The 14,786-nt window shown below is 40.4% G+C and overlaps 1 protein-coding gene across 1 annotated transcript in view; it reads right to left on the bottom strand.

The window, feature by feature from the left end:
- ATP8A2 (ATPase, aminophospholipid transporter, class I, type 8A, member 2) overlaps positions 1-14,786 on the bottom strand; it is a 59,171-nt gene that overhangs the window by 2,508 nt on the left and 41,877 nt on the right. The window contains exons 17-21 of the mRNA XM_008942526.1: positions 13,286-13,335; positions 11,106-11,175; positions 9,315-9,399; positions 7,929-8,068; positions 4,622-4,760 (exon numbers count right to left, since the gene is read on the bottom strand). Of these exons, the coding sequence (XP_008940774.1) occupies positions 4,622-4,760; positions 7,929-8,068; positions 9,315-9,399; positions 11,106-11,175; positions 13,286-13,335 (484 nt within the window). The remainder of the gene's footprint in view (positions 1-4,621; positions 4,761-7,928; positions 8,069-9,314; positions 9,400-11,105; positions 11,176-13,285; positions 13,336-14,786) is intronic.

The following is a 14,786-nucleotide window of genomic DNA, read 5'->3' as shown; positions in this document are numbered from 1 at the left end:
CCTGCTGAGGAGAGTTCACAGAGTCAAGGTCTCTTCTGCTCCTCACACTACCCCAACCAGCAAGAGGGATGGAGGTACACAAGATGTTGTGAGGAAACACAGCTGGGACACCCGACCCTAACTGACCAAAGGGATATTCCACACCATGTGACATCACACTCAGCATATAAAGCTGAGGGAAGAAGGAGGAAGAGGGGGATATGCAGACTAATGATCATTGTCCCCTGAAGTCACCATTGTGCATGATGGAGCCTGGCTTTCCTGGAGATGGATGAACACCTGCCTGCCACTGGGAAGCAGTGAACCAATTCCTTGTTTTGGTTTGCTTGTGTGCATGGCTTTTGCTTTACCTACTAAACTATCTCAACCCACAAGTTTTCTCATTCGCACTCAATTCACCCCCCACACCCCACCACTGGTGAGTGAGCAAGCGGCTGCATGGGGTTTAGCTGTCAGCTGAGGTTAAATGTTAGCACTTCCCTCCACATCAGGGTTATTCCTTCCCCAGGGAAGGGCAATAGCCTAGTGCAGTAGGCTGTTACAAATCCAGTATAACTAATTCAAAAGGATTTTCTAATAGCATTTGATTGGAACAGCAGCTGCAATAGCAAGCTATAATTTCTAAACCACTGCTCACTGTTTCATTTTACCTCTTTCAAAAAGACCAGCATGCCACTTGACAAGTGGAGCTGGAAAAAAAACCACACAGCTGTGGAAAACATTGTTGCCCTGCTGTGCATCTTGGAAGGCATGAAGTCAGAACTAATCCTACAACTGAGGTAATTTTGCATCTTGTCATCACATTAAACAGGAAGGAGATCAGGACTGGAATAGAAGGATGTAAGTCAAGTTCAACAATGATTTATAGGAGACCTATTCATCATGTACAATGTCAGGACTATGAAGACGTTAAAATCTAGTGCTATAGTAAAGTCAGTGGCAATTGTAATATTACAAGGGACATTTGTAGACATATTTTAAAGTTTTATGAAGTTTTCTAACCGTTATTATTGGCAGTACTTCTATGGCAAGCAAAAATACACTAAGGTCAAGGCATATTTTTGTCATCATTTCTGAGTAGAATAAGATCAACAGCTGTTTCAAAGCCAGGTATAAAACATCAATCCACACCTGTAAGACAATCACTGGCTCTTTCATTTAAGAGTCTGACTAAAAGCCCATGAAGCAGATCAGTCAGGAACTTCAGGGACTTATTTCCCTTCAAGTGTCCTAGGAGTAAAACTGCTTGAACCAGAGTTCAAGATCATAGCCCACAGGCACATTCACACTGGAGGCATACAGAGCCCAGTGTCTGAGGCAAGGAGGACTAGCCTCCGTGTTTAGAGAGGGCACACATGCCCTGCTCAAACTCCACACACGGGCACAGGCAGGCCTGTTGGCATTGCTTCAGTTCCCTCAGCTGGAAAAATAAAAAATCACAGCTCACCATAACAGAAGTGTTATTTCCTCTAAGTTGGAAGGATATGGGTTTGACAGGTGGACTGTTAGATGGGTAAGGAATTGGCTGGATGATTGCATCAGAAAAGTTAGTTAATGGCTTGACTTTCAAATCGAGACCAGTAATGAGCAGTGTCCCTCAGTGATCAGTCCTGATATGTTAGAGGGAAGAGATACCATGCAGATGGCATCCTTGACAGGCTTGAGGAGTTAGCCTTACTGAACTTGATGAGGTTCTTGTGGGACAAGTGCAAGGTCCTGCACCTGTGTTGCAGCAACACAGTCAAGGTCTAGCTGGACAGGGCTCTGAGCCAGCAAAAGACATCCCTTTCCATGGCAGGAGGATTGGACTAGAACTTCAAAAGGTCCTTCCCAACCCAGACCCTTTTGTGGTTCTATGACTAAGGGATTCATAGCTGCAAGCACTGCATGTTCTAGATAAGAGCACCTAGCTCAACTGCAGGGATCAATGCAAGCTGTTCAAGTGAGGGATGCAGCTGAGTAAACTACTACTGTAGTAAACACTACATTCCCAGAAAACTGTCTGTTACCAAGGAAGTTATTGGCTGGAAAGACAAAAATACATCAGTTCTGATTTTCTGGTAGCCTACCAAACACCAGGCTAATGATAAATAGAAATCTGCCATGCTGGGGTTTTTTTTTACCTCAAAGGCAAGGATGATCTAGACTGCAGACAGTTTTAAGAGAAAGATGAAGCTACAAGAACAGTGTTAAGCCTTCTAGAATTGTTTGCAGACACTGGCCAAGAACAGCTTCAACTGATAACAACTGAAGACCATATGTCATGCTTTAAGACATTTCTGAACCTGCAATGCCTATCTTCTGTAGGCAGAGAGATAAAATGGCTGATCAGTTTTCAAGCTTAGCAGGAACACCTTTCTCTCCTGCAGGACTATTTGCTGGCACACAACCACCCCACAGCAAGGTCAATCATTACTCTTCAGAGAAGCCAAGAACACAAGAGACAAAGATATACAAATTCAAAAGAGCAAAGAATGAGGAGGAAGCTGGAAGAAGGTACTTCAATTCCTTGGGACAACTGCCTAGAGTTCAAATATCCTTCAGGACATTGGTATATCTACAAATGAAGCAAGGGTCCATAACCCCCACACAATAAGAAAGTGAAAGTGTTTTATTCCCCAGGTAACATACATACACTTGAAGTGTACATATGGATTGGGTTTTAAATTGAATGTTTATTACAGTTTTAATAGCTTACATACAGAAACTGGAAGGGTGCCACATGTTTATTCTTTAAAGCCAGCTTGAACATGGAGCTAATTAAGTTCAGGAGTTTTATTACCAAACTGTACACTAAACAAAATGGCAGTTTAGAATTTGAAAAGAATAAGCATCTCCCTTACAAGCTGCTACACGTCAGCAGACAATCTGGAAGTTAGTCTCATTCACATTGCTGTAAGAGCTCCTTCACTTACATTCAGTATAGCTACTGTCAATTTATAACAACTTAGAGTATTTATGCCAAAACCTGTAGCTAAATTATTTTTGTCAAAAGATGCTTCCCTCCTCTCAAGCTGACTACTGCTTTCAAAGAAAGGTCTACAGACACTGATTCAAACCAGGTAACTAGCACGTCAATCAACTGCCTCCTTAATCCATCCACCTTATTTTTACTACAACTGTAGTTGAGCAAGTTATTTCATCTCTCGGTACCAACTTCAACATATAAAGACACATGAAACTTGATTCAGTTTTGATAAGTCAATAAAAACTCCAGTCAGTCCAGTAGACTACATTCTGAAATTCCACTGAACCAAAGCGAAAAAAAATTCAGCTTAATTTTGGGAGGTATGTGATTGATGGAAGCACACAGATGCACCCATGATGAATCTGTTGCTTTAGCAAGTCTTTACTACTCAGTGAAGACCTGGACAGCCCCTCTCCTAGAACACTACCAGTGTTATGTGAAGGGTTGAGCACAACAGCAGCTCACAAATCAGCATTTCAAGCACACCAGAGTTCTGCGACACCACAAGGTATTGCTGCCCACACTGCCCATCTTGCAAGCATCCACAGTGAGAAAGAGGCCTAAGGATCTGAGTTTTGACTACTTTTTAGACCTGTTAATGTGGCATAAGCAATGCAAGACTAACACCAGCAGAAGTGCTACAGAGGACAAAAACCTAGTTGCTATACAATTGAAATGACAATGTGCACCTCCAGTTCAGCCCAGCCTTACAGTGAAGTCTTTACACTTGACAAATTACAGATAGAGTTGAGTATATAGACTGATTGTCAGGTATATTTAGGACCTAAAGGAAACCTAACATTTAATGGCTGCTTCTAAGAAAAAACACAACCCTCAACTTAGTGGTCAACACTCAAGTTTCGTGCTGCGAAACCAGGCATTCAGAGTAACAGCCGCCTCCCGAAGGCTCCCATTCCATTACACCAGTACCCAAGTGCACTGGTCTGACAAATACTTTGATTCACATTTTTTGCTCACATCACTACAAGACTTTTCTGTGTTATGAAGAGTGTAGTTGTAGAGTTAAGATGCAGAAACAAGTTTGAGGCTAGGATATCCATACTGTGTGCCTTGATAAAACAATCCACATTAAACTATCCATAGCAGCAACACGTTTCCACTAAATCACGACACACCTGACTAACAGAGGTGCCACAAGGTGACAGCAGGAGCTGTTATTCAAGCATCCACCTACTTCCACAGACAAGATTTGTGAGCTATATACTTTGTATGACCATATTTACCCATATCCCAAACTTGACTGAAGTCTAGAAAAGGCAGTAGGTGAGAAAAGAAAAAAGCTGTAACAGGTTTGATACAATATAATTGGGCACAGTATAACTGAAACATTACTGTTTAGGTGAGCTCTCTAGCTTCCATTAAAGCAGAGTTACCTATTTTTGCCTTGCACAAGAACTGCACTTAACTGAGAGCTGGTGTCCATCTTGCTTTAAAAAGCCTGAATATAGCCTGCTACTCAGGGCAAAGACTTTGCTCCAACCACTCCCCCACCTTCATCAAAGGCTACCACATACCTGCCTGCTACCAAAGAACCATTCTAGAAGGGCTGATTGTTTCAAACATCATGCAGCAGATGTAGTAAGTAATCTGCCACCTATCAGGCAAATTGAAAGTAGGTAGAAAAATGGATACCTATATTGAGAGCCGTTTCCTGTTTGTCCCCTGTCAGAATCCATATCTTAATTTCTGCCTTCATTAGTGTGGCTATTGTTTCTGGAACACCTGCTTGCAGTCGGTCTTCAATGGCTGTAGCTCCAAGAAGTAGTAAATCCTGGAAAAAGAATTTGAGGGATTGTTTTAAGGTAAGCCCGTTTGGAACATACTCTAAAAGGTATTAAAGACAGCATGTTACACCTCATTGCCAATACAGCATTTTGACAAGCAACACACACACTACACTAAGCTTCTGGTGTAGCTGTTCTACTTTCTCTGCACAGAACTCACACTCCTAGAGGTGAAGAATACAGTGTTTTTGATCAGAAACCTGGCAATATATCAGCAGAAATTAACTGAAATTAAACAACCCCAAAGCTAGCCTCTGGATGAACACATATACAAGAGTATTCATTAATCACCACAGCAACACGATGAGTGGTCACACTATGTATTTCCTAAGCTCATAAAACCAGGGTCACCTGGCATCACATCATTTAAACTAATTTCCCTCCCATAAAATGTACATATAGACTGAACACAATAACTTAAAGCAAAAATTACTCCAACTATTTATGGATATAATCAGTACATTTATGTAATACAAGTGGTATGAAAATTAATCAACCCAGGTGTATCTAGTCTACATACAGCTGTCTGCCAGAAAACTATGTCTCATACAACAAATTCAATACTACAGATTTAACCATAATCTTATGCAATTCTAAAGCAACTGCTTGAAGAGATTTGGCCATGTTACAGAAAAAAAGAGTCAGGCAGACAAAAATACCTAAGAAATAAACCTTGTTAAAAGAAACAATCTACTCAGCAGATTTTAACTTCAATAGAATTTTAATGATTCCTTCAACATGTAAAGATGTTGAATTAAAAAGAAATTGAAACAAACAGAGTTTATACTCTATCATTTCAGGAACTGCACAGAGCAAGTAACAGTTTCTATTCTGTCCTGCAACTAGAATCATTCAAGACAAGTGAAAACAGGTGAACAAAAGCACTTAGAGAATTGGCATTGTTCAGCCTGGAGAATACAAGGCTTCAGGGAGACCTTGTGGCCTTCCTATATATAAAGGAGGCTTATAAGACAGACAGAGGAAGACTGTTTACCAAGTACTACAGTGACAGGACAAGGGGCAACAATATTAAAACAAAAGAGGGTAGGTTTATATTGGTCATCACAAAGAAGCTGTTCACAAAGACACTGGTAATACACTGGAACAGGTTGCCCAGAGAGAAGCTGTAGATGCCGCATTCCTCTAAGTGTTCAAGGCCAGATTTGGATGGGGCTTAGAGCAACCTGACCTAGTGGAAGATGTCCCTGCCTATGGCAGAGGGGTTGGTACTACATCATCTTTAAAGCCCCTTCCAACCCCGAATCATTCTGTGAAGACATCAGAGCAGCTCCTGCTTGCATGCATCCACACAAAGAACCAAAGAGGAAGCTGCTACTCATACAGGTGTAAGTTACACCTACAGCTGGCATTAGTTACACAGCTTGACAAAGCTTAAGTTTTGTAATGAGATATCCAGCTGGTAAAGGCACTAAAATCAAGTCACAGAAGCCATTTGCTTTAGTATCCTACAGCCTCCTGATGAAATACTAGCCCTACTGATGCTAACCACATTTGAAGGTTACGAGTAAAATCTACGTGTACAATTGTAGATTTGTCTTTTATTCCCAGAACCACGTGTTAAGCAGTTCAACATGACATTACAGGGATCAGCTTGGCTGAGCTACCTGAGCAGAGGAGTTACTTTTGTGCCTGGTGAAGCCCCCTCTGCCTGTGTACAGTTGAGGAAGCCAGCCAGTGCAAGTTTGGTCTCCACATGTGCATCTATACTGTGATTCAGTGGTCTCAACATACAGACTGACAAAGCAGCTCTCCCACTCTCCTTTGAGCCCTCAGATGAAAAAAACAAACCTGTCTTAAAATAAAATTTTATGGTACAGTTATAAGTCAATTTATTACCTAGAAAGAACTGCCTATGGATCAGAGAATTCAACCAGGGAAATACCAGCTCTAAGTTTCAAGTGCAATTCCCTGCTCCTTGGTATCACCAACAAACATTAACAGGCAAGGAATATAGCAACTATTTCCTACCAACAGGGCACTAAGTCCAAAACTCCAAATCCATAACCCATTCATGGGTGCCCTTTTTTCAAGATATTAAATTATGAAAAGAGACAAAGTAGATAGCCAAAAATGATCTAAGGTTGCAAACATTTTAAAAAGAATCAAGCCACATTGCTTTTTTACCTCCGTGAACACGAAAGAGCATGAGAGCACAGTGCAGGAAGCAGAAAGCTGAGAAGAGCTATACAAGTGTACAGAATTTGGGATTAGACAACCTTATTGCTACTAATCAACCAACAGAAAAGATGATTTGGGTGTTAGTTTGAAAAGCAAGGCCTAATCTTCAGCTATTAAAGAGCTCTTGGAGTTTTCCTGTTATCCCATGAAAGTTAGCTCCCATCCTAGTTCTAGCCTCTATCTCTTGTGCCCCTTTTAAATAATCAACAACACTACAGAACTTAAATTGCATCTGATTTTTAAAGAAATTGAAGTTCAAAGAGTGTTTTGAATAAACCACTGAATAAAACAGGAGTGAAATAGGTGGAACAAGGGGAAAACAGTATGAGCAGGTATAGGTGAGAAATGGACTACCAGCATTTCAGAAAGCATCAAGACCAACAAGTATCAAAGAAATACTGGCCCCTAGTGCTGACATTTTAACATTTCAATCAATGTGGGACTACAGCATTTCAGCTGGTTCTCTGATACCTACTCTCTCCTTCTAAAATTGAGTTCTGCAATTTGCATGGAGAGCAGTTCTTCACCTTTTTTCAGTTCAGACAACTACAGGATTGGATGAGCACTTTGGTTTGTCTACAGTACCCCTCATAAAACGTCAACTGTGACTGCTGTATGAAAAGGACCCAATTTCCCTTCATATGCTGGTACATGGGAGCTTGGTCCAACAATGATTTTATACATCATCATTATCAAGTTACATCAACCTTAATACAAGACACTAAGATAAAAGTAACACGAAAAAGGAGTTTAAAAGGATCAAGGCCCTTTTATACCCAAGTCCGATTTATAAACTACAACTTGAGGAGTTGTATGGACTGAACATGTTGTCAACTAAGAATGTATTTTTCAGTTTCTCATGATTGAAATCAACTGTTTTACTGTATGAAGCCCAAATACCATGGGAAAAGACATGGAGGGAAATCTGTATCTGGCCATTAAACTACACAGCTTACCTTTTCAATAATCTCATAGCATTCCTCCAGCTTCTGAGTTCTGTCTTTCAGAACTGTACTGCTTTCATTGTAGACATTCAACCACTCCCTGTAAGAGTTTTCTGACAGATCTGCATAAGCAATGCACAAAGTCCTCAGACCTACAAAACAGAAGGCAGCCATTGCACACAGTAAAATTACACTGAGCATCAGCAAGTCATTAATGCCCTAACAAGCACTAAATTCTAACCCTTTCACTAGAACAATAAGAGCTTTTAATGCACACCGTTAGAATATGGCTTCCAGAACATCTCCCTGTAAATTTTTTAATCATTTAGGCTTTTACAAATGCATAACAGAAATCCAGGTTATTTAGGTTACTACTGTTGGTGCAAATGAAGAGAGCACCTAATGGGCATGAGCTTCTCCTTGATTTTCAGTACTGCAATCTGGACATACTGATGCAACAAAAGCATAATCTTCAATCTTTATATTTTAAATACAAAAGCAAGGTTAACTTTCCTGTATCTTGAAAAATATCAAATTAAAGGACTAGCTATATATTTTGATCAGAGAAACTGCACAGTCAAACACACTGCACACACTACACTGCCTTTTAGGAAGACTACTTCCTCCTTCAGTGTACACTTGGAGTCACATTAACAATGGGAGTTACACAAGCAGAGAAGAGGAGAGAATAGGGCCCACGAAGTATCAAAAACATTTTATTAGGCCACTGAAAAATTAACATACAAAAGTAATTTTTTTTTTTTCCTGGAATGAGTCAAGCAGAAAAACTGTGCCATAAAATACAAGAGTTTTGTTACTGTGAATGATTTTTTTAAAATTTTTTTCTCAAAAGTGAAGCATATCTTCAGATTTAGGAAGAAAAAACACTGGTCAACATTTTACTGCAATGCAAATATCTTACAGTACTGCAGAATAGGGAACAAAGCCAAGCACTTCCCTGTCAATAGAGCTGTTCTGTCAGTCAAAGGCCTTACAGACCACTTCAGATCATCGTTTATGTCTTGGTCTTCCAGGATTTCAGCACATTCAGGTTATCACACTGCTTCCTAAAGTCAAGGAATGTCATCTGACTTTTACAGCAGTAAAAACATCTCTAACTCAAAAGTAATTGAGGTACTCTAGGCAATACAACTCACACCCTTTTCTTTCATCATAGGCACATAGAACCTTATCTTTTTCTTCCAAATTTCACTTCCCTACTGGAATCACAAAGAAGTAGGGCTTCCTTACACTTAAAGTTATCTAACAATTGTTGAATTGCTGATTACACACTTCTTAAGCTTCATAACCATCTTATTTGGCTCCACAAAGCTTAGACAATGAAAAATATGCTGCAAGTAATTAGGTAGAATTGTCACGATATGCTGTTTCTCTCACCTTCTGTGGCAAAGTATTCAAGATGGCACAGTGTTTGCTCCATGTATTGGGAATCTTTTGAAAGCCTCTCAAAAATTACGTTATCCTATTAAAACCAAATTCAATACAACAGAGTTAGTCTACACATTAATTTTCCATTTACGTATTTACAAGCTCAAGTGAAGTAACCTTATTAGACTTCCTAGTATCAGAACCCAAGACTATGTTTACCAGCAATATCTTTGGGGTTTAGAGACTCTGGTGTAAGTAATTGGGATTGTGCCCAGTAGCAGGGATACTGCATCCCCTTTAACTCTCCATGAAGTGGTCCCCATTACTGGGCAATACAGGACATTCCCTTGATTACTAAGTGGATATACTGATTTTCAGAGACTAAGTGTCTGGTCTTACTCAATACACACTGTAGTCTCATACAGAAGAGCTTTTTGCAATTCTTTCTAGGAAACAGAAAATCCAACAGATGTTAAGAAAACAGAAGGCAGACATGCAGATCCAGTTCTATGACAAAATAATCTCAAATAACCTTCCTCCAACAACTTCATTTATCACTAAATCCAAGCACAATTGAAAACAGCCAGATAATAGCTGCCATCAAAACACAGCACCATCCCCTACATATCTAGAGTCTGGATTTTTTTCTGCAACTATCAGAACAAGTTTCTACACACAAAATATTAAAACCCTCTTTTTGCTCAAACATGTACTCTTAGGCTAAGTAAACAGGCCCACTTCTATCATTGATCAGGCAGGCATATAAAACAAGTAATTTGTACTGGAAAAGACCAGACAGGAGGTGACTATCAGAATGTGGAAGAGTTTCTGTAGAATAGGCAGTTAACTTAGTTTAGATGGGTAGCAGGTGTAGCAGAACATTGAAGAAAAAACACCAAATCACACTAATTGCCACCTCTTTGCTTGGCTAAATGTCTCAGCCTGCTTATATGGAAGACTATGGATTTTTTTTTTTTTAACCACCAACTCTCCTGTTATCCATCCCTTCCAGTGCTACACTCCAAGAAGCAGCACAGTCATGCATAGCACGGGCAACAAGTAATTGCAGATCTGTGCAGTCCTACTAGACAAACAGGTCTGCAGTAGCACACAATGACAGTGGGCTTCATTCAATCCCATCAGACCAGCACAAAGCCAGCATGCCTTTATCAAATGAGGGGAGTTAAACTGAAGCACCAGTCATGCACCCAGACCTATACATCAGGACAAATTCAAGTAAACCATATCCTCAGAGGAGTCAGAAATGGTATTCCCTGTTGCAAAAAGCCAACTCCATAGTTTTCCGTTGAAATTAGAACCACTGTGTGGCTGTGGCCAATGCTAGCTTTGCAGCCTTTGTACTTTGATAAGTAATAGCTCTTGTCAGTGAAGACAGAAGCACAACATGGTGCAAAGTCATGATGACAAATGACAGCAGGTGCAGAGATGCAACAGAGCCAGATCAAGAGCCAGCCTCTTGAGAGGAGATTTTAGTATTACAGACTTGGGCAACAGCAACAACCGAGCTTAAACTGTTGCTGCACAGCTAGGTGAAATCCTGACTGCTTCAATAAAGGGTACTGCTCCTACTAGTTTCAGGATTTCAACCAGGTAGTGGAAAACCAAGCAATCTTCCTGCCTGCAAAGAGTCAGAGGAAGAATGACAGTGACCTCTGAAGTCACTCAGTCCTAAACAGAAAGCCAAAAGGTATTATGTATGAGACAGTGTCAGCATCAGCCACAGCTGTTGAAACAGTAAGTGTTAGTGTGGGTTCTCCACTGGGTAGCAGAACTACTTACAGCCCCTTTGCAGTAGAGCCGCAGCTGTCCTGCTGGAGTTCGGACAATCACTGACATCCTCTTCCTGTTGCTATTGGAAGAAAGGAAAAACAAATATTTGTTTTCATTAGCCATAGTGATGAGGATTAAGTCTCGCTCTAGCCAGTGAGTTCTCACATGTTTAGTGCATCCGAGATCAGGTGAGAGGTAGCAGCAGTAATGTCAGACCTCACAGTCCTTCACAGCACAGAGAAATACCAAACTGCTCACTTCCAGCTTCAGCCTGTGGCTCCCATCACAAGCACTCAACCAGAAAACACATCTGCACCCAAAAGCCAGCAAGAATTTGGAGGAGTGCAAAATAGCACAAAAACACTCTTGAAAGAAGTGGTCACATCTATTCTCAGCTTCTCCTTATTCCTCAAGCAAAATTACTTGGAGTGGGGCTAGAAATTGAATCATTAAGGCTGAACATATGCTTATTACTTATTTACTACAGGCATTACAGACACTGAAATAACCATCCACTGACAAGGGTGGTTACTTCCTAACTCAGAAGAATGAAGAAATGTCAGAAAGGAATCACAGTATAGACCAGCTCTTGGCCTTCCTGCAAGTTCTTTATATTCGTCAGACCTATACTATTGGGATTACATAAAACCAAAGTCAGACCCTCTGAGCAAGGCTGCAATCAGGACAGTCAAGTGTGGGATATAACTTTAAAAAAAGGTAAGCAGTAGCACACTGTACACAGATGCTTCGCAAAAGAAAGTAAGCAACCTTATTTTTTAAAGTTCACTTGGCATTTTGCTTAGCAAACTTCTTTAAAAGAGCCACTGGAACAAAAGTAATTTGCAAGAGGCATATGCAAATAAAATCTCATCAAGAGCTCTAAGAACATGTGGTTTCATGGAATTATTTAATATAATTCCTTCCTTTAGTGAAGGAAGAAAGCACTCTCCTTTATTCTCTACTTGTCAATACGTACAAACAGATCAAAGTGTAGAGCAGACTTCCTCCTCTGAAATTGCTCTGGGAGTTCTAACTCCTTTTCAGGGCTCCAGGGCCACTTGTAAGAAAGTAGGCTCTTGGTACATGTGATCAAAGAAAATAATTGAGACTTCCTAGAGAAAGTCTGAAAGGACAGCAACCAACTGTGCCCAGAACTTCTGCAGCAAGCTGGGAAACTTCCATATCCTTTCTGTAGTCTAATTACAGGAAGTCCCTCACTGGTCAAGTGGGAAGTTGCTACACACGGAAGAGCTGAGACAGCTTTTTCCTGCTGTATGCAGGCTACAGCTACTCCTGTCTAGAGACACCAGGGTATTAGTCAATTTGCCAAGAAACCCTGAACAACTGCCACCTTTTTAGATATTCTCACAAGTAGCTTAAGTAGCTACAGTCTGAATGAAAAGGGGAAAGCAGTCAAGAGTAATCTTCAAACCAAGCCAGGACACAATAAAAGCTGCCTACCTGAGTCTTCCCTGACTTTAGTTTTATACATTCCTTTAGAGCAGAGTCAACCAACTCAAAGAGTGCAGATAACACAACTTCAAGGCTTTAAACCACAAAAGGAATAGAGGAAATAAAACCAATAGCCTGCTGACTACCATTATATAAACAAAAAGCCAAACAAACCACTTCCTCTGACTAAGAGAAAACACCTTTTATCATCTCCAGTAACTTAAGGGCCCAACTCATCACACAAAGCTTCTTGCTACCCAAGCAGTGCCCACTAACTAGCTTTAACAAGGTAGGAGTGCTTGCAAGACTTAGCTTGTCATAGCTAGAGTGGTTCTTAAAGATGGGCACCAAAAAGCCTTCTGGTTGTAGATTTCACTTAGTCAAAAGAATTCACAGAAGCTCTATAAAACTGCAAACTCAAAACACGTTCTTGGAGTAGAGAACTGACACATCATCAAATCAGTGAGGCACAGAATGACACTTCTAGGGCAGCAGCTTCTCAATAAGACAACAAAGCTAGAGTGATAGGGAAGAGTTTCACACTTACATGCCAAGAGCCACCAGTTTGTAAGAAGCTCTTTATTAATCCCATACTGGAAACAAGGAGATGGAGGTGCAGGACAAAATTAAGGAAGTTCAACTTTTTCAACTCCATAAGTTGCATCTTTTTATTCCCAATGATTATATACACAGAAATATTTTTCTTGTTACCCTGAATTTACTGGAGAAAAACTTACCTGGAAAACTCCAGCACATTAAGAATTTCAAAGGTTTTTTCTTTTCCCAGCTACAAAAAGAAAGCATGTATTATTGTAAATATAACTTGCAGTATATTTTTACACATGTGAACATGCAAGTGATTAAACAGCCCAGTGTAAATAAAATGTGGTACTAGCTCCCTCTCCTGGTAAAAGTCAAAATTTAATGAAAAGCTATATTTAATGAAGCCATTCCAAGTCCACTTCATCTGATATTCTGGCATCCTCCATTTACTATTTTTACTCAATTTCAAGGAACTAGTCTCTTACTCCGAGACAGATAGTATGCTCTGAAAGTTCAGCTGCATGTTTAATTCTCAGCAGCTATAAACTAAAAGATATATTACAGACCATGATCATTATTCCAAGTTGAAACACACATACCATCCAGATTTGATATTACTGTAACTTTTGCATGAACTAACTTATTTTTTCTTTTACTTGTATTTACAAGCATATTACATAATATTTCTGTGGGACAAAAAAAATGGTTAACTGGGGAACAATTCTGTTCTCATCAACCACTGTCTACTGGGGTTGAGCATGAGCAAGCTGAGAAAGGAAAAGGTTGTAGAAACATCTTGTCTTGGCCATTCCTGTTGTGTAACAGATGGAAGGAGCAGTGGTAGTTATTGGAGTGTCAGAACTCCAGTGGCATTTGTAGCACATGGATAAAGAAAGGGCTGCAAGCAAAACCCAACTGCAGTACAGTCATGTCCTACAAAGCACACAGCAGTTCAGCAACAGCCCCAAGACCAAAAGCCACCTCCAACCCACATTATGTGTTCTGACACTGATGTAAGCAATGAGGAGGGATGGAAGCCTTGAGGAATGACATGTTTTACTGCTGCCCATTGAATCCCAGCATACTCCCAGCTTGCTAAGTATTAGTATGAAATCAGGTCAGAGGGACCTGGGTCTTCCTGCATAGGATGTATGATCTTACAGAGCTCTAGATGACACTGTTCATCCTAAGCTCTTCCTCTTAAAACTAAGCAGTAGTTTTCTGAGAAGTTCTGAGGAGTTTATGACAAGTCATAGATACGTTTTAAGTGGTTAGCTTGGCAGTGTACGAAGAAACTTGGAAGTGAACGCACCTGGAAGGCAAGAACACATCCATTCATCTCATAAGCAACCTGTTAGTTATGCCTGTGTAAATCAGCAGCCACTTCAGCTTAGGCTGCACCTTAAGCCAGAACGTGGCCCCATGAGTTTGAGACTGCTTGTGTCTAACTCATCAACCATGCACCCCTGCACAGAGCTTTTTAAGCAGATACATATTCTACAGATCATCTTACAGTTCTTCAGGCACAACTATTGTCACTTCCCATGGAAGATACAACCTCCCATTTCCTGTGCCACAGAAGGACAAAGGATTTTGCATCTAACAAACAGACTAACATGAGTTTTCCCTCTGCAAAAGCCTTTTGAATGTAGCATCCTAGAAGCCCTGTGAAGAGGAACTCAGAAGAACCTCACA

The sequence above is a fragment of the Merops nubicus genome, unplaced genomic scaffold, assembly GCF_000691845.1.
Source record: "Merops nubicus isolate BGI_N331 unplaced genomic scaffold, ASM69184v1 scaffold4586, whole genome shotgun sequence".
NCBI classification, from domain to species: Eukaryota; Metazoa; Chordata; class Aves; order Coraciiformes; family Meropidae; genus Merops; species Merops nubicus.
The sequence above is the reverse complement of the archived record's forward strand: the minus strand, read 5'-3'. Positions and strand labels throughout refer to the sequence as shown.